We start from the raw sequence: 19,547 nt of genomic DNA on the forward strand, positions 1-19,547 counted from the left end.
AGAATTAGTTTGTTTAACATAGTAAGAATTTTAAGCAATATGAGTTTTGATAGCACTTTATCCACTGCCCAAAAGGAAAAAGAAAAACAAAAAAAATGTGATTTTGAAACTTTGTGCACTTACTCCTGCATACCACTTTCCATTTCTCTCGCTTTTGTTTGTTTAACTGTATAATTCTGAAAGTGGCATCTTAAAATATGCTTCATCAGCAATAGTCCAGATTTTCTTGTGAGAGTTTTTGATCTTCTTTTTTCACATATTCTAAAGTTGAACATCACAATAATGCTGTACATCTGCTGTGTAAAAGTATCAAAATGTCCACCTGAGTCATGGGAACAGTTGGTTTTAAACCTGTGCAGTGTTTACATTTCTTTTTTTTGCCCCAGCATTGTCACTGTTTTGCTGTTCTTACTAGTCTTCTGGGCAGTTATTTAAAAAGTGCAAATATGTTATTCTTACTGACTGATATTTTATGGTTCAAAATTACAAAAAGCCAACACTTCAGATTATGGCACAAATCAAGCTTACTGTGACAGTATAGGAAAACTGAAAATAAAACTGATTTCTCTGTTTATTTGTTGTACTTTGTTGCTTTATTGTTGTGAGCTATACTGTAATGATAATTATTAAGTTGAGTCAAGTGTATTTGAAACTTTTAGCTAAATATTCTTTTGAATTAAGCTTTTCTTTTATGTTTTTATTTTATTTGCTGTCCAGACCTCATCAGCAATCACAAAAATGTTCATGGGAATGCACCATCTTCTTCCTTTTCCAATATTGGCTCAAGGCACATGCTGAGAGAAAGTTCTGTCCCAGGTTTACATGCTTCTTCTGGCTTCAGAGGCTCTCGGGTAAACCCTCATTGTGTGCGACCAGCAACCCAATGGAAAAATAAGTACTCTCTGAATAATCAGCAGCTGAAATTGATAAGAAGCACTGGTGCTCTTTCCTCATCCACTGCCACAGTTTCAAGCACTAGTGGACTGCTGCAACATGATGTTCAGTCTGCCAAACCAAATGCTTCCCGTCAAATAAGCAGGTTCCAGCAGAAAGCTGCCTCTGGAAAATTTGTAGAGCTTTCACCCTCATTTTCAGAAATGGGTAATGCTAGCACTAGTAGTACATATACTACACCAATCTCTGGAAAATACTCAGACTTTATTCTGGGGCAGAACTTGAGCCAGTTCACCGGTTTGCAAAAACATAAGGGATCTGATACCACGAACTGCATCACTGCTTGCACAGGTTTAATTCCAAATGTTAATAAGACATTAATCCCTCAGCGATCTGTTCTTCTTTCAAAGGACAAGGTTCATTGTCTTTTTGTTGCAGAGCAAGAAAGATCACAAACTGTGTCAAGATCTTTGTTAACATCAAATGTCTCCAGTACTTGTGCTGACTCCGTGACTTTGAATATAAAAAGGAAAGTGACTGAAGAAGAAAATGCCAATGTTAAGCCAAAAGGGCATATTATAACACAAAGTGCCAAGCTAACCCCATCCTTGCACAGCAAAACATGTTCTTTATCCTTAATGGGGTCCCCACCAACTGAGCAACAAAGGTCCAACCTTCAACCCATTTTGGAGAATAAGCTACAGCTTGTTGGTAAAGCAGCACAGAAAACAGAACAAGTTGCCCCAGTTTCAGTTTTACATTCAAAAAAATCTTATGGTCTTGCTAGTTATAGTCTTGATCCTTTGTCAAAACAGAAAATTAAGCGCAAAATAGATAGTAGGCAGCTTGAATTTCCTTGTGTTTCTCAAAATGTTTTACAGAGTGCTTTAAATGTGAAGAAGTCAAGATATACTTGGGTGAAAACACCTAAACCTGAGCAAACTACAGCTGTTGCAGGTGGGGTTTGTACTTTACAGTCAGACATTAAAGCTGATTTGGTGGCTCATCGTCCTCAGCTAATGATGAATGTTAGTCCCTTTAAGAGAAGAGCAGTGTGTTCTCCTAAAGGCCTAAAGAAAGTAAGCTCCTTGCAGCTATCGCCCTTGTGTTCTTTTAAATCTACAAAAGCCAAATATACCTGGACATGTGCATCTCCTCGATCCAACAAACCAGCAAAGAAAAGTTTTTCTCCAAAATATATTGAGAATGGAGGTTCAATGAAAAGCCCAGGAAATAAACTTAAGTCTTACTCATTTTTTGGTGCTAAGCCTAAAAAGTTAGCCACACCACCTGAGCCTTTAGTGTCAAGAAGCAAGTACCAGTGGAAGGCTGCTGTTTCAAGCCCATCTTCTTCAGTTGCTAATTCAGTGTATAGTTGGAAGAAGGACAAGAAAAGAGAAAGTCTGACTCACGTATCTGTATATTCTTCACCTTCGGTCTACAAAGTCAAGAGCAGAATGAAGATTATTAGAAGGAAGTCTTGTTCAAGGTTGGTAACAATATCAATGTCATTAGGTTATGTGAACATTTTGTTGTGATTTTTAATTGTTAATGTTTATAGTGAAATAAAAAAGAATGATAATCTACAATGCCATTCCTGTTCATCAAAGCCATTGCCATAGTATTTTGCTTATTTTGCATTTTACGAGAAATAACTTGGTTTTCATTTTACATAACTCCCTTTTTGTAGTAGAACCATTTTCATGTAATATACATTGGCATGCAAAGGTTTGGGCACCCTTGCTAAAATGTCTGTTACTGTGAATAGTTAAGTGAACAAAAGATGAACTGATTATCAAAAGGCATAAAGTTAAAGATAACAGATTTCTTTTCAATATTTTATGCAAGATTAGTTTGTTTTTGTTTTGTACAGTGAGAATAAGAAAAGGGCACCATGCAAATATTTGGGCAACCTGAAATATTTGAGGTCTTGGATAACTTTTACCAAGGCCTCGGACTTTCATTATCTCATCTACCACAGTTTTAATTTATGCACGGACGCACCGAAACGCATGCGCACTGCGCTCAAACGCAGCGGCTTCCCACAGTCAGTAGGTGGCGCCCACTTCAGACACACCAGAAGCAAACAGATCACGGCTCCACAATGAAAGAGCTCAACTAACGGAAATACAAAACGAGCCCGTATGGATAGACACAATGAACGAACGCAACAACAATGAACGAAGGCGCCCACACAAAGAATCCGCTGTAGTATAAATGCGCCACGGTGCCCCAGAGTCAAACGCAGCGGCTTCCCAGAGTCAGTAGGTGGTGCCCACTTCACGACCTGTGAACTAAACATGAGGTAAAGCGTGCACGCCAGGTTCTACCGCCGCCCGGACGCGACCGCCCACACCTAAACTTGCTGTGCTCCACTCTGCCGGCAGTCGGTGCCAGCAAAGGCAACACAATCACGTCTTCACAAAACGAAACCGCCTTAGTACAGATATGCTTATTTAATTAAATGACATTTCCCCAGACGCACCCACCCTCCATGATATGTCATATGCCATCCAAATATCGGACGGAACAGAAACTGATTGCCATTCTTGGATTTACGATTCTCTAGAGAATCGCGGGCTTACTTGTTAGGGCTATAAGCTATAGCATTGTTAGGAAACCCCAGGTGATGCAGATTGCAAAGCTGTATAAATTCTACGACTCCTCAAACCTGGTTCCAACATTCAGCAGCCATGGGCACCTTTTAAATGGCTGCCAAGATTACTGAAAAATAAAATAATTGATAAAGCAGGAGAAGGCTACAAGAAGATAGCAAAGCATTTTCTGGTAGCTGTTTCCTCAGTTCTTAATGTTGTTAAGAAATAGCAGTTAACAGGAATGGTGGCAGTCAAGCTGATGTCTGGAAGACTTAGAAACTTACGGAAAGAACTGCTCATTGGATTGCTTGAAATAAAAACCTGTTTGACTGTAAAAGACCTTCAGGAAGATTTAGCAGACTATGGTGTGGTGGTGCACTGTTCTACTGTGTACACCTTGTCTGAATTTGCCTCATATTTCCCTTTCACTCATCTGGCTTCCCACCACTGTGCACTTTGTAACATCCCAAAGTTCATTTTGACAATATTTTGGTCACTCATTGATATACACAACGTCCAGGCTTGGCTTTAGGATTGCAAGCCAATACCTTCAGGCATTTAGGGTGAAATACTTCTTGATTTGCTAAGAACCAGAGTGGGAATTTATTTTTGAATATCATAATGCATGGGCTCTACCTTTTAGATTAAGTTGACATTGGTGCCTTGCTTCAAGAAATATTACTCTGGAGTGTGGACCTCCTCTTTTCACAGTTTCATTTCTCAGAGTTTGGCTGGTTTAAACCATTATTTTATGCCCAGCTCCAGATGTACCATAAATTGATGCCTTTTGAGTAAAATCAGTTTTTTTTTCTTCCCCGTAGTCCAACTCAGGTCAGTGTTGCACAGAGTTCTTTGTACAGCTGAATGAAGCACCTTTGTGCTTGTGGTACATTGTATTGTCCATGGGTGAAAGCTCTAAAAGTCAATGAACTGTATAGACTTTCAATATGATCGTTGACCTCTTGGTCGCTTCTGTCCCTAGTCATCGTTTGGATAGTGAGTTTTGATTGATGTCCTAGTGGTGTATCTCTTAATAGATCAGAATCAAAACTTTTTCGTTTTTCCCTTGTACTGTATTTGCCAGAAAATTTCAGCACATTTCTGAAAAAGGTAACATTGAAGCCCCTGAAATGAAGGGATTGTGTTAAAAAAATGCTTTATTTGCCTCACATTTTTATGCAATCGTTTTGTTCACCCCACTGAATTAAAGCTGAAAGTCTGCACTTCAACTGCAGAAGGGGCAACTCAGGCCCCTTTTTCAGCAAGATGTAAAGCTTGCATATTGTAATCTGTTTAGTTAGCCAATCAAAGGTGTCCATTTCCTTGACTTCTCGCTACATTCATAATGGCTAACACGGTACAACACCTTTAGTACAGTAGTAGTTTCTAAAAAATTTGAAAACATTTTAAGGCAGAGAAGTGTATGTAATCAGTTGTGTGAGAATGTACACATTCTTTCAGTCGTATGGTTTTATGTATCCGTGCATAAACAGCAATCATCTAGTCCAGATCAACTACAAAAAACGGAGAAATGTATGCCCAGGCAACAATCATTGAATAAGAAATTTATTTTATTATTTATGACATATAAACTGAGCAAACTGCACAAGTTGTGTAAACATTTTTACACCCCATGATTAGGTAGCTTGTTTAAAGCACCTGTATCAACAGTAACCATTATAATCAGTATTTTTTTTATCCTTTTATACTGTCAATATTTCTTTTTACAGGATGTGTGTAAATTATGTTTTTTTATACTGTTACATATTTATAATAAAAAATGTTCAGTTCGCAGGCTGATAAGAACAACCATAATGTTTTTCTGACACCGAAAACTAAGTTCTCGCAGCAAAGACATGGCCTGTTTCCAGTTAAGGTCTCTCCTCTAGTGAAGAAATCTCCTGCCAGAGTCCTAGTGCCTATTGGCAGGCACAAGCTGCGTCGCCTTTCTACAGTGGTGAATTATTATAATACAAAATCAGGTAGGAAACTGCTTTATGAATTATGATGTTAAGATATGTTACTGCTAAGTAGCTACCCTGCAGATATTACTGTGTTGAATATGTGCCATGGAGAATGTGGTGGAAATGTTCTGTGATTGTCTTTTTTTGGTTTATTTTGTGAGTTCTTTCTCAGCAGATTTCTTGTTCACTCTTCTTGAGAAACACTGGAGAATATTGTAAACAGAAACTGCTCCTACTCAAATCAAAGTTAATGAGAACATTTATGCTCATGTTAAATCAGTTGGAGGATTTTGAAATCCTAGTTTAGGCCACTGTCATAGAGAAACATACTTTTCAGCTTTTGCTGTAGATTACTTTGATATGATATCTTGACATTTTCTTTCTTTTCATTACAAGTCATAGTGTAATATAGTAAATACAGTGTAAGTACTACTTTTCATTTTCTAAACACTCTTCACAAACTGTTCTTTGCTGTTTAAAAATGTAGCTTTATTAAATACATCTTTAGTTTCAGAATATTAATGGTCTTTATTCTTAAATCAAACCTACCAGCCTTATTTCAAGATTTATGTCTTGATTTATGTCAAAATATAATAAAGACTGGAGACAGTGACTCAGGTAAAGTTATTTAATATAACTGTTAGGGATTGGACAGTTACCAGTTTTTACTTTTAGCCATGGTTAAATTCCTGAAGGTTATTGCACTACTTCATACTTTTGTTATCATGATTATTATGTTTTTTTGAAACATTTTCTAAAACTTATGTAATCGTGCATGCATATGATTTAACTATGGCAACAAGCAGTGATACTGCATTCACGGTTCAGTAAAGATTTAGGTGCCTTTTCTGCTTGTGCATGAGTTACCTGTGTGTCTGCTGTGTTTATAACAGGAGGTGTTCCATTTGTTAATTCAAATCGCTAGTGTTAAAAGAGGCTACGTTTATGTCCAGCCTTATGAATTGACCAAGAGTTAATGTTCAGTTAAAGCATTCACATAAACACATACTGTACATTGGAATAGAGTTGTGCAATAGTACAAAGTGGTGTACATTTTAAATAATACATGAGGGCTTGAAATTCTGAGCAGAAGTATACGTATTCCATATAAAATGATTAATTCCTGAAATTCAGATTTTTAATGTACTAATTTAATGCACCTATTTATTTGGTAAGCAATCTCTCTTGCTTTTTGCAAGAATTTTCTGTCATTTTTAAACACTATTTTATAATTGTGCCCTATTTCATTACTTTGAAATTTCTTTTCCTTTTTTCATTGTTTATGTTTTGTTAAGTTTGAATGCATATATAGGATGACAATGTGTGTTACATTTGCACTGCGGCTTTCAGCAAAGAGATGAAAGCTCTGCAAGCATATGCAGGAGTTGAAGATGTGGCTGGTACGCAATTCCCTGACTTTAAACTGCATCTTAAAAGAAATCAAATAAGTGTCACAATGCCGGCAATTTGTGGTTGCGTTGTGACACTTTAAGATATACTTCTCTTCTTCTCTTTCTTTAAATTGTGTGTATTTTACAAGCTGCCTTTAAACCAGTGTCTGAAAATTAAAATTGGAGACACACACACACACACACACACACACACACACACACACACACACACACACACTGGAATAAACAGCCCTCCAAGGTAACTTAAGAAAATTGGCTGTAGCATGGCCAAAAGAGCTATATATCCTTTACTATCAGAGCTGACATTTTAGGATTTATCTGTGTGGGCCTCCTCTGCCACTAGTGAGAGGGTTTTCTCCATTGCTAGAGACGTACATATACCTAGAGTGTCACACATACTAACAGATTAGGCTGATACGATTTTTTTCTTAACAAGACTGTTTGACTATTGTTGCATGCACACACATTTTTTTACTTTGTGTGTTTGTGATATTTAGGTTGAAGAAATGGTAACTTATTTTTTAATTATTTTATCATGAAATACCCTTTTTTGTTTTATGCATCAAGTAATCTTTATTGTAGAACTTTTTTTACATTGTATTGAATTTATTAAAATCAAACAACATTCCATACAAGCAAGTCAAATTTTTACAAGACTAGGGTCAAGTCTACCCCCACCCCATTTATTTCCTTACTTAATTTTACTACTGTTAAAGAACTTTTAAGTTGAACTCCTGAAATGGTTTAAAGACAGTTTTTTCTTTTTTTTTTTTATTTAAACATTTTGACTATTTTTTTAAACCATGTTAGAATCAGAACTGAGAATTGGTAAGAACCATAATTGATAAGCAGAATTGGAATCAATAAAATCTAAATGATTCACATCCCTACCATCAATACCCCCAAAAAAATCTGACATGGATTATTACAAATGAAACGGGTAATATCTAACTTTACTCCAAGCTATAACTGATCATTTTTTGCATGGATAAGTTTGCTGTTTTGGGAGGAGTTGAAGTTTGATACATGTGGCTTAGCAGAAAAAAATGTTTATTTTACTTTAAACTGACAATTTAGAGAGAGAGAGAGAGTGTAAAGGAAAAATTATTTATTAACATTTATTCATATAAATAATGTGAAACAGCTATAGTGCATATTGCATATCTTGCATGGCCCTGATAATATCTTGAGCTTTTGCCAAATCCAAAACCACCAATAATTAGTGATTGGTGTGATGAGCCTTTATTGCTTGTGCTAACAGCATTGCCTAAAACTTGCTTATTTAGCTGGATGGTGTACACAAACATAACTATGCAGGTTTGTCATTTATGAATCTTTCACAACAACAGTTGTCCTGCTTTGGCAGTAAATAACATTTGTTAAATATTTTTGCTCACAATTCTCATTTGCTTTAAAGCCAAAGCATTGCCAAATCAGAGAGGTTGATTGCTTCCTAGCAACCAATTTATCCATCTGTCCTTTTCTATATTAAATTAGTTTTATTTTTTTTATTTTTTATTTTTTTGTTCCTTGCTACAGTGAATTTCCTAGTAACAATGATGACACCCAGTGGTCAAATTGAAAGTTACAAGAACCACCTATTGACTTGCACAATTAAAATGCTGATGTCCCACCCTGGCAACACTGTCATATGATGTTTATGAGGACAAATGATCAAACAGATAATTTTACACATCACCTAACCCTACCAAGAGAGGCCAAAAAGTCAGTTTCTGAATTGTATGTGCATTATTTACAAAACTGCACAATGGTTTCATTTATCAATAAGTATAGTCACAAAAATAACCACAACATATACATTTGAGCAACATATAGTTACTCAAAGCTCATAATTAGGGATAGATGGACACTACAATCATTTTTGCAAACTTGCTCTAATTATAATACCTACCTACAGTCTCAACAAAAACTGTATTTCATAGTCTTCCATAAACTCAGAGCCAAAACTAAAGGATGCGTTCAGTCCACAATGTTTTTGTTGCCATGTGTTTAAGGTAGTGGGAGATATGTAATGATAATAGGCAGCCATCTTGTGTAAGCCTTTAGCTCTGATGATGCTCTGTATGATAGTGTAACAGACAAAGAATATGAGACAATTTTATTGCACTCAAATATTGTTTCATCACGATATTCCCATAGTCCAGGTTTATCATACATCATACATACTGCTAAGGTAATGCAAGAATGAATTCAATAATAGAATGGGCTTAAATGCCTTCCAGTCACCAGCATATCTAAACTTTGTTAGATTTCCACCTCTTTCATCCCTTAAATGAACTGAGCTCTTCTACTTAAAGAATGGTGTAATATCTTACTACACATAGTTCAGGACTTGTGTGACTGAAAGATTTGATGCTTTTTTTGGGGGTAATGGATGGCCTTGTTTCTTATTAATATTAATGTATTGTGTATTTCTGTTATTTCACCCATCCCTTTACATTAGTTTGTAATACCATTTAAACAAAAAAACTTTGTCTCATTTTCTTACACTTGAAGAGAGCTTTATAAATTTGCTGACACTTCAAGTGTCAAAGGGTTGTTCAGTTGTGAATATCCACCAATATCTCTTGTTCTGCTTTACATTCAATTGAGAGACATTTTAAATTTTCAAGGATGGGCTCACTTCAAAAGGAATTCAGAACATGAGCTACTGAGCAAAGTGTATGGCTTTATTCCTTGTACCTTACAGAGTTTGTGCATGTTTAGAGATATGCTTATGTGAATTATTTAGTTGCATATTATTAAATGAAATGGTTTCATTACATTCTAATGGATGAAATCCTATGTTACACGAGTTCATTCATAGTGTGTCTAGTTGATTAATTTTTCCTAAAAAAAAAGTCAAGACCATCTGGTTACGTTGTTTAGATGATAATGAATTATGGAAAGGCTGGGTGCAACCTGGAGAGCCTCAATACAATCTAACAGTGCTTAAGTTCTTAACTGAAATATTGAATTTGGCAATAATGTGACAGGTGATAATCTTTACTGGCAATATAACAAGCTACACAATAATTATATACATGTATTAGAATTCAAACAAATACACATTATTATAAGCTTAACCTAAAATCCAGTCTGTTATCTTCTTTTAGAAATTACATTTTTCATTCTATGATCACCTGGCATATTGGGCAAAGTCTATGCCATTTGGACTGGGCACAAGGTGGGAACCAGTCCTGAATAGGGTGAAGGTTTTTTGCAAAGCATATTCACATGTATATCCACACCACACTAATATTTATTTGCCAATTAGCCTGATTTACAAAAAGCACAATATGTAACTGATTTTCCAAATTATTCATAGTTTGCATGGAAAGACTTTAAATTATTAATATTCAACTAATTAAAAGCCACTCCTGATATTTACAAAATTATTAGCCAGCTAATAGTTAAAGCAAATAAAAAAATCATTCATTGCAAGCCCTACATAACAACAGAAAGCAATTTTTGAAACCTGTGGTATCGTTCTTGACCAACAGATGTTGACTTTGATTGTGATGTTTTAGTTTCAGAACAACCACTTAATACTACAAGGAGAACAATATTTTTACATAGATTTTTCTCACTGGTGTAATTACTTCCACAGTATCCAGTAATTTTTCTTTTTTCTTCTTCAATAGAGTTGTGCTTTTGGTACTGAGCATATTACTGCAATACCATGTTCAAAGTACAAGTATATGATACTACAGTGTCTTTCTTTTAGAACAGCTGTTATTCACGCTACACTTTTTAAGTCCTCTTTATTGTACCAAAATAACTTTCACCTGCTGGTATGTTTTAAAAATTCTGCTCTGATGACCGATTTAGGTCACTATGAAGTATCCAGGATGCAAGCCCCAGTCTCTTTACTGTGAGGCTGCAGAGCTACCACTACACCACCATGCCATTTCTATCTATTTCCAGTATTTCTTATATAGATTGTGAAATGGATTAAATAAGCTGATGTTCTGAAAATTTTTAACTAAACTAGGGGTTCTGCTTAATAACTTTAGGCAATCAGCAGACTCTAACTTTCATTTGACATTTTAATGTGACACAGTTTAAACCATCCATCACAAGACGGAGAATTATGTCTGTTTTTATAAATGACATTATTTTATCGTTGAAGTGGATGCTAATATTAATGAGTTTTTGTAAGTTGTAAAACTGTGAAAAGGTAACACAAAGCCATGTTAATAATGCTGAAAATATTGTAAAAATGATTTTGTCAGGAAAGGTTTAATTTCTACATCATTGATGTATGATGAATTGATGTTTATTTTAAAGTTAATTTAAAATACGTCAATTTTGCATTTCCGAAAATGATGTTATGTGTTTCTGTTTGGAATAGGAGCTTATCCATTTGCTTTGGAATCATCTACACATATAGGCTGTCAACTTTCTATCTGGTCTGTGATGGCCTTTATATGCTTGGGTAGCGCTTTACCAGTTTTGCCAGCCTTGGAAATCTTACTCTGTTTATTTTCCTCAAGTGAAGATAAGTTAAATTCAGAGATTTTAAAATATTTTTAAGTTGTTGTCCACCTCAGTGTCTGCCTCAGTTTCAGAGGAGCAACAGTGATCACCCAAGTGCAACTTCATTGCATCTTTAATAACAGCATCATTTCCTCATTAAATATTTTTTGACTGTCATGCAGCAGATGACCTCATTCTGGTTTTATTCTCTGTACTCTCAGTTGTAATGGTTATACTCTGCTTTATCATTTTGTGCAAGTTCATATTTGTGGGTAGTCTCACCAATGGCAAAACAAGACCAACATGTTTGTGGCATGATGCAAAAAGTAAGGTTATGTTTTCATAAAGTTGTCAATCGGAAAAGTAACAAGTGGGTTTAAAAAAAAATCAGTAAATTATTTCTGTATCTCATTTATTCAGGGTTTTGGTCAATAATCAGCTTAGGCTGACCACCTGAATATGTTTTACCAACAACTCACAAACTTTAGACTTATATGCCTCTTGCCTACTGTACTGTTCTGTGGCTTTAGGTATGTCTGAAGGAGAAAAAGCATAACTGGGTAAATGTTTTAAATGGAGAGACGTTGTTGCATATTTCAGAGTTCATAAAACAGGTGTAATCTGCTGCATTATCTGCCAGTATTCAACCTGAGTAAGTAAGGCTTTTTGCAGTTTGATCGCTGTGTGGTAAAGCAAAAGTGCCATTACTGTTCATCATTGTTTTTTTCATTTTGGAACATGCCACAGATTGAGTTTAATCTGGCTTTGCATAACTGAATCGATTTATGCTTTGACAATTGGATCTGTGTTTGTTTTACCTCCAGTCCCATGGTTGCAGTAGTACTACAGTTACCAGACTTGTTTTGCCAGTGTCAATGATGCTGTTGAGATAAAAATGTTAAATACATCATTGGATGAATCAGTTTTGCATTTAATGAGCTGAACATACCCAGTTCATGTGTATGAAGGAATTAGTGACTGCAGTGTTTCATATGTTTTCATGAACACACACATTCATTTGTGTCTGTTTTTCCTGATAGTCTGCATCTATATAATTGCAGGCTGTGGTTGTTAGTTTATAGTCTGTATGGCTGGTGTCAGTGCCTAGATCAGTGATCTGAAACTCTGGTCCTGGAGAGCCGCAGTGGCTGCAGGTTTTCATGCTAAACCTTTTCTTAATTAGTGACCTGTTTTTTCTGCCATTCAACTTCTTTTGAATTAATTTTAATTGACTTGCTCTTGAAGACTCTGACTCCTTAATTGTTTCTTTTTCCTTAATTAGTAGCCTAGCAATAATAAGATACAAAATGTACCAAAACATGACCAGAAATCTGTGTCCATCATACAATTTCTGAAAATAAAGAAAGATGAAGGTTTCAGGAATGCGGTTTTACTCAGGTCCCTAAAGCATTTGACCAGTGGTGTCAGAAAAGAGAAAATTATCAGTTTTAGAAATGTCTGCTATTACACAATGAGAGAAGCAACAAGCCACGGAATTAAAGAATGGATTTAATTAATGACAAGACTCTGCACCTGATTAAGCAACTGGTTGGAGTTGAAGGTCTTGACTTAGTTGGTCTTCTGTTGGCTTGCTCAAGTCACATTTCATTTCTGTTTGGGTGCCATTTAAGGAAAGAAATGAAGCAATTCAGGGGAATGATCAGGGAAACATATCTTAAAAATCAAGTCAATTAAAATAAAAGGAAATGGAGTTAATTAGCAGCAAAAACTGGTCACCATTTAAGAATAGGGTTAGAATGAAAACCTGCGGCTCTCCAGGACTGGAGTTTGAGACCACTGGCCTAGATGGAATGTTGCACTGAGGCTGGTAATAATTTAGTAGCTATTGAAAACCTTTGCTGCCTACCAGGTTGATGGATAAGCTGTTTTATCACTGTACACTCCATCTGTGTGTCATTATCTGACTGCTGCTGATTACAGTTGATCTTTAGTAGTGTTACCAATATGGGACTTTGCTGTTGTTTGAACTCACAAACTTTTTTGATGCTTGTTTTGTATGTGGTAATGCATTAAAGATATGCTATGTCACATCAGTGTGATATCTACATGACCCTTTCACCTTTTTCCTTGAACTTTTCCCAAACCTAACTGTTTACTGCACATAATTTTTGTGAAGATGTCTTTTCTGCTGCTGGATGTAAAATAATCTTGCATGTAGTTGTAATACTGCCATAAATTTTCCATTTAAGTAAACATGATCCACTATAAATCTGTATCTGGTCTTTGCAATCCAGCTAAGCAATTCAGTCTTTGTGGTGCACCTGGGAGTTAAACTGCATTATTCTGCCTATTATATAGTTAAACTCTTATTGTAAATTCTAATTGAGGAATGATTAATTATAATATCTGTAATACTGAATAAACAGAAAAATAAATTACCACAGAGTTTTATTTCACTTTTTTATTGACCTCTTTTCAGTTAATACTGGGTATTTGACAAAATATTACAGAAAAAAATTCTAAAAATATGTTTTCTGTTAGTAATGTATTTTGAACAGAGGTACAACCTGCCTTTGGGTGCTCCTTGAGTATCTACTTCCTTGTACCACATCGTATAGTTTTTCATTTCTGAATTATTTTCTAAATGGTTTGTGGAGTTTAAAACGTTTTACAGTACAAGGCGTACTCAATTGATATCGTAGGAACTCGAAAGAAAACAAATTGATGTCACAAATTACAAATATTGTAGGAGGGGTGAGAAATGTTGAGGTTAATATGGATCTCTGCGTAGTACTTTGTATTAGAGAGCATATGTCTTTGTTGTAATGTTTGGAAGTAAACTCATTGCAGAGTTGAGTGCAGCACAAAAGGCTTTGTCCATTCCCTAACCCCATCTTGCTACTAAATACTACCCGTACTCCATTCCTTTGTCACTTCATTGAATGAAACATTTTTGGTGCTCATGTAAACAGGTTGGAATGTACATTACATTTTTGCAGAATCTTTTGGCTATATTTTATTATATTGTTAATTACACATGACAAGTAATATGTGTCAAGTTAAGCTTAATTAAAGAATTGCAACTCACAATGAATATTGGAGTGCAGAAATGTGTATGGTATTTTAAAAGTTTTAAAGACTAAAAAATAATTGTCATATTTTAATAAGGAAAATTTTAATGTATTAGAAGCTATTTTATGATTTTACAGCAAAAATGTTTTAAAAGGTCAGTATCCATTTTGGGGCCATAAAAGTGCTTAACAGTAAAAGATTGGGGTAGAGCGTCTGTCATACCAGTTGAGATGATGTTGATAGAAATAATTGTTTTTTTGTTAAAAACTGATTTTAATTTTTATCATTTTAATACTAGATATTTTGTGCTTTGAAGATCATAATTTGACTAATATGTTGAATGAACAATTATCACATGTTCTGTTTTAGTGCTTTACTTGGAGTTTTAATCAAGTTTTTCCAAAAATACACCCTTTCTTTGGAAATTGTTTTAGTCTTCCAGCAGGGTGCAGCATTTCCCTCAGAATGCAACTCTTCTGTTAATTTATTGCCCAATTCAGGGCAGATGAGAACAAGAACAGATACCAAGTAATTTGCAGCTGTGGGCTGACAGCACTAAGCCAGTATCAGAATCTAGTATTCATTTCAAACAGATGATAAAAGGAGCTAATATATAATTATCCCTTGCAAATTGGATTGTTTTAAATAACTGTAGAATATTGTCTGATTGAAGCTGTCTCTACTTTACAACCAGTCACCCTTCCCCTGTCCTCTCGAGACTCTATCACAAAGTAATTGCTTTAGTCAATGTATTTTGCCCATGCATTAGAAATTCTATCACAATCAACATTAAACCTTTTACATTGTTGTAGCTAAGCGATGGTTCATTCCCACTCTTTCTTTTTTATTCTTATCCTCCCCCCTCCACCACTTTAACAGGCAAAATTAATCACAAAAAGATTTTAAACATTTATTCGAGGAAAGGAGGTCAGAGCTGCCTGTGTATTTCTCTGCAGATAAAGGCAGCTAATAAAGTGCAAATTGAATTACTAATGATTGGGTCTTGAGCGTATTAAAGATGAGAGTAAAGAAAAAAAATGACCGAATAAAATAAGAAAATCGATTTCTTCCTGCATTTTGCATCTTAATTTCTCATTTGCTGTTTATTTATTTTATACAGACACATATCTTGCACATTGGTTATCTGCAACTTAAATTACAGAGTACATAAACATTAGTGAGCAGTTATTAGTGTAATGGATCCATGGCTTGTGAATTGTCTTCTGCATTCAGTAAAGAGTCCACTAGAACTATTAGTGGGATAGTGGCGTTATATACAGTAATACTGTTCTTGATTCTTGTGTATAATCAATTAATAATTAATAATAATTGTTTGCATTTATATAGCGCTTTTCTCACTACTAAAAGTGCTCAGCAATTGCAGGTTAAGGGCCTTGCTGAAGGGCCCAACAGAGCAGAATCCCTTTTGGCATTTACAGGATTTGAACCGGCAACCTTCCGATTGCCAGTGCCAGTGTTTTCAGTGTAGTTTGAGTCACATTGTTTAAAAACCATATTAGTTAATTCTGTTACTTTTTCAATGTTTCAGCTGTGTTACTTAGGTTGTTTAAACATACCTTTGCTGCTAAAGTGTAATTTCTAGACACACTTTCTCTTAGGTTTCACCCACTGGCAGAGGTTCTGTTCCACAGTGAGCAGCCAGTCTCTCATCTCTTTGTTCTCTGCTCACAAAGTAATTTTATTTCTGTCAAATAGACAGACACACACACACACACACACACACACACACACACTGGATTCGGATATTATTCAGACCCATTCACTTTTTCCACATTTTTCTATTGTGCAAAGTGATACAGTGATGATCAATAGAATGGGGTGTACCGGAGTCAGATTTCAAATATCATAGCAAAGGGTCTGAATGCTTGTATTTCAGTCTGTATTTTGAATGAATATCCAAAAATGTGTAAAATCCATATTTGCTTTGTCTGTCTGGGGCATTGAGTGTTACTTGATAGGGGGAAAAAAATTTTCAGTTATTTTAGCATAAGTCTGAAACATAACAAAATGTAAAAAAATTGAGGTGTCTGAATTATTTCTGAATCCATTGTGCAGTATATAATGTAAAGGTTTTTAGTATATATGTATTTACATATGTGTATGTGAACACTCAGCAGCCACTTTATTAGGTACACTTTGCCATTACCAGATTGGATCCTCTTTTGCCTTCAGGGTGCTGGAAATATTGCTCAGGGATTTTGGTCCATAATTGACATGATAGCATCAGGCAATTGCTGCAGATTTGTCAGCTTCACATCCATGATGCGAATCTCTCGTTCCACCACATCCCAAAGGTGCTCTGCTGGATTTAGATCTGGTGACTGTGGTGGCCATTTGAGTACAGTGAACTCATTGTCTTGTTCAAGAGACCAGTTTGAGATGATTTGAGCTTTGTGACATGGCACATTTTCCTGCTGGAAGTAGCCATCAGAAGATAGGTACACTGTGGTTGTAAAGGGATGGACATGGTCAGCAGTAATACTCGGGTAGACTGTGGCATTTAAACAATGCTTAGCTGGTACTAAGGGGCATGAAGTGTGCAGAGAAAAATATCGCCCACACTATTACACCACCACTACCACTAGTAACCTGAATCGGGATAACCAGGATGGATCCATGCTTTCATGTTGTTGATAAATTCTGACCCTGCCATCTGAATGGTACAGCAGAAATCAAGACTCATCAGACCAAGCAGTGTTTTTCCAGTCTTCTGTTGTCCAATTTTGGTGAGCCCTTGCAAATTGTAGCCTCAGTTGCCTGTTCTTAGCTCATGGGAGTGGCAACCGGTGTGGTCTCCTGATACTGTAACCCACCTGCTTCAAGGTTCAATGTGTTGTACATTCAGAGATGCTCTTCTGCATACCTTGGTTGTAACGAGTAGTTATTTGAGTTACTGTTCCCTTTCTGTCAGCTTGTCCATTCCCCTCTGACCTCTGGCATCAACAAGGCATTTACACCCAGATAACTGTCACTCACTGGATATTTTCCCTTTTTTCTGGCCATTCTGTGTAAACCCTAGAGATGGTTGTGCATGAAAATCCCAGTAGATGAGCAGTTTCTGAAATACTCAGATCAACCTGTCTGGCACCAACAACCATGCCATGTTCAAAGTCATTTAAATCCCCTTTATTTCCTATTCTGATGCCCGGTTTGAACTTCAGCAGTTTGTCTTGACAATGTCTACATGTCTAAATGCACTGGTTAACTGTCATGTGGTTGGCTGATTAGATACTTGTGTTAACAAGCAGTTGAAAAGCTGTATGTACTCAATAAAGTGGCCGGTGAGTGTGTTTGAATAGAGAATTTTTCATTTAGCTAAAAAGTAACCAGCCAACAGTAAGACCTTCAAATTTTAATTAAATGATTTTAATAATGTTTGATTTTTTTTCCTGTTCTTACATTTACTATAACATGGTAAATGATACTAATACAAATGCACACACATACAAGCACTGTCCCAATAAAAAATATTAATATATATTTTTTTCTGAGAAATCAAGTCAAATAATTATGAATGTATTAAATTACAATAAATAGGTTTTATACTTTAATTTTATGTTTTAATTAAAAGTTTAACTATAGTTATTTTGTTCATTGTGCATTTTGTCTTTGGCGTATGTTGTTCTGTACTTTGATTATACTCAAACCTGGTAAAATGTTTTGTGCACTAATTAAAGCAGTGTTTCTTAACATGCACTTCTAATTTGAAAAATAATTTTAATTTTAACTTCAGGATTTACAATATTTAAAGAAGCAGTAGTACTGGAAAAAAGTACTGTAATACCATTCAGGACAAATTGATTTATTTGTTTCATTCTTCTTTATATTTCACACAGTGTGTTCAGTTTTAAATCATAATAATTGTTGTCACATGGTTTTATTTTCCGTGGTAGGACCCACCCCTGGCTGCAGGCTTTAATTCCAGTCAATCAGTGTGTCATTCTTACTTTTAATTGATCCCATTGTTTAGCTAACTAGCCCAACTGCATATTCACTTGTTATTCTCATTTCTAAGTAATGTGAATGTGGCACAGAAGTAATTGCTTTCCTTTAGCATTTTGTGTTGTCAGCATTTGGATACAATTAAGGAAGCAAATTCTATAGTAAAGTGTGAATGAAAAAGAAAATGGCAAAAGAAACTCAAGCATTTAAAGCTTTGACAAAAAATACAAAATTTCAGAATTTCTTAGAATAACTAAGTAAAAATGACCAGTCACTAATCAATGAAATCAATTTAAAGTAAGAATGATGCTCTAATTCTGAAACTATTTGGAATAAAAACCAGCAGCTGCATGGTTGCTGTAGAACTGAACTTGAAACTATTGAACTAGGGAAGGGAAAACAGCTGGAAGGACAAAAGGCGGAGCAATATGTGGAACATGCAATGTACAACATACGTTCTTGACCACGTGACTAGGTATGAGACAGTGCACTTGGCCTGCAGTTTAATTCATATGGTGATTCAGGCTTCCTAATATAATATTTCCACAATATGTAATTTTCAGAAAAGATAGTGATAAGCGAACTGTTTGCCTTAAGTTCAGAGAAATCACCAAAGTGTTTGCAAATATTGCCGAACTCTGCGAAATGCATTGAAGTCAATGGGAATGACTAATTGAACCAGATTTGCCTGGATTATAATGGTGCAACCATCTTTAAAGTGTCCCTGAAGGCTAGGGAAACGTCTGCCAACTACAGTATACTAGACCGTGTTGTGGCCAAAAAGGTGACCCAAGCTGTGTGCAGCAATACCAACAACTGCACCACCGTGCCTCCATGAGATCAAAGAAGAAGAACATAGTAAGAGATATGCAAACATATATTTCATCAAAACAAAGTGGAAATGTCAAAATCATAGTCAACAGTCAGAAAAAATATGTAGATCGTTTTATGTTAGATAGATAGATGGATAGATAGATACTTTATTAATCCCAAGGGGAAATTCACATACTCCAGCAGCAGCATACTGATACAAAAAAAACAATATTAAATTAGAGTAATAAAAATGCAGGTAAAAACGGACAATAACTTTGAATAATGTTAACGTTTAAGACCCCCCCCCCCCCAAACCCCCTCCCCCGGGTGGAAATGAAGAGTCGCATAGTTTGGGGGAAGGAATGATCTCCTCAGTCTGTCAGTGGAGCAGG

At 35.6% G+C, this 19,547-nt stretch overlaps 1 protein-coding gene across 1 annotated transcript in view; it reads left to right on the forward strand.

Annotated features, from left to right (window-relative positions):
* The window catches only part of zc3h3 (zinc finger CCCH-type containing 3), a 294,882-nt gene that overhangs the window by 14,442 nt on the left and 260,893 nt on the right, over positions 1-19,547 (forward strand). Inside the window, exons 2-3 of the mRNA XM_028804240.2 lie at positions 718-2,383; positions 5,280-5,473. Of these exons, the coding sequence (XP_028660073.1) occupies positions 718-2,383; positions 5,280-5,473 (1,860 nt within the window). The remainder of the gene's footprint in view (positions 1-717; positions 2,384-5,279; positions 5,474-19,547) is intronic.

Source organism: Erpetoichthys calabaricus, chromosome 6, assembly GCF_900747795.2.
Source record: "Erpetoichthys calabaricus chromosome 6, fErpCal1.3, whole genome shotgun sequence".
Classification (NCBI taxonomy): Eukaryota; Metazoa; Chordata; class Cladistia; order Polypteriformes; family Polypteridae; genus Erpetoichthys; species Erpetoichthys calabaricus.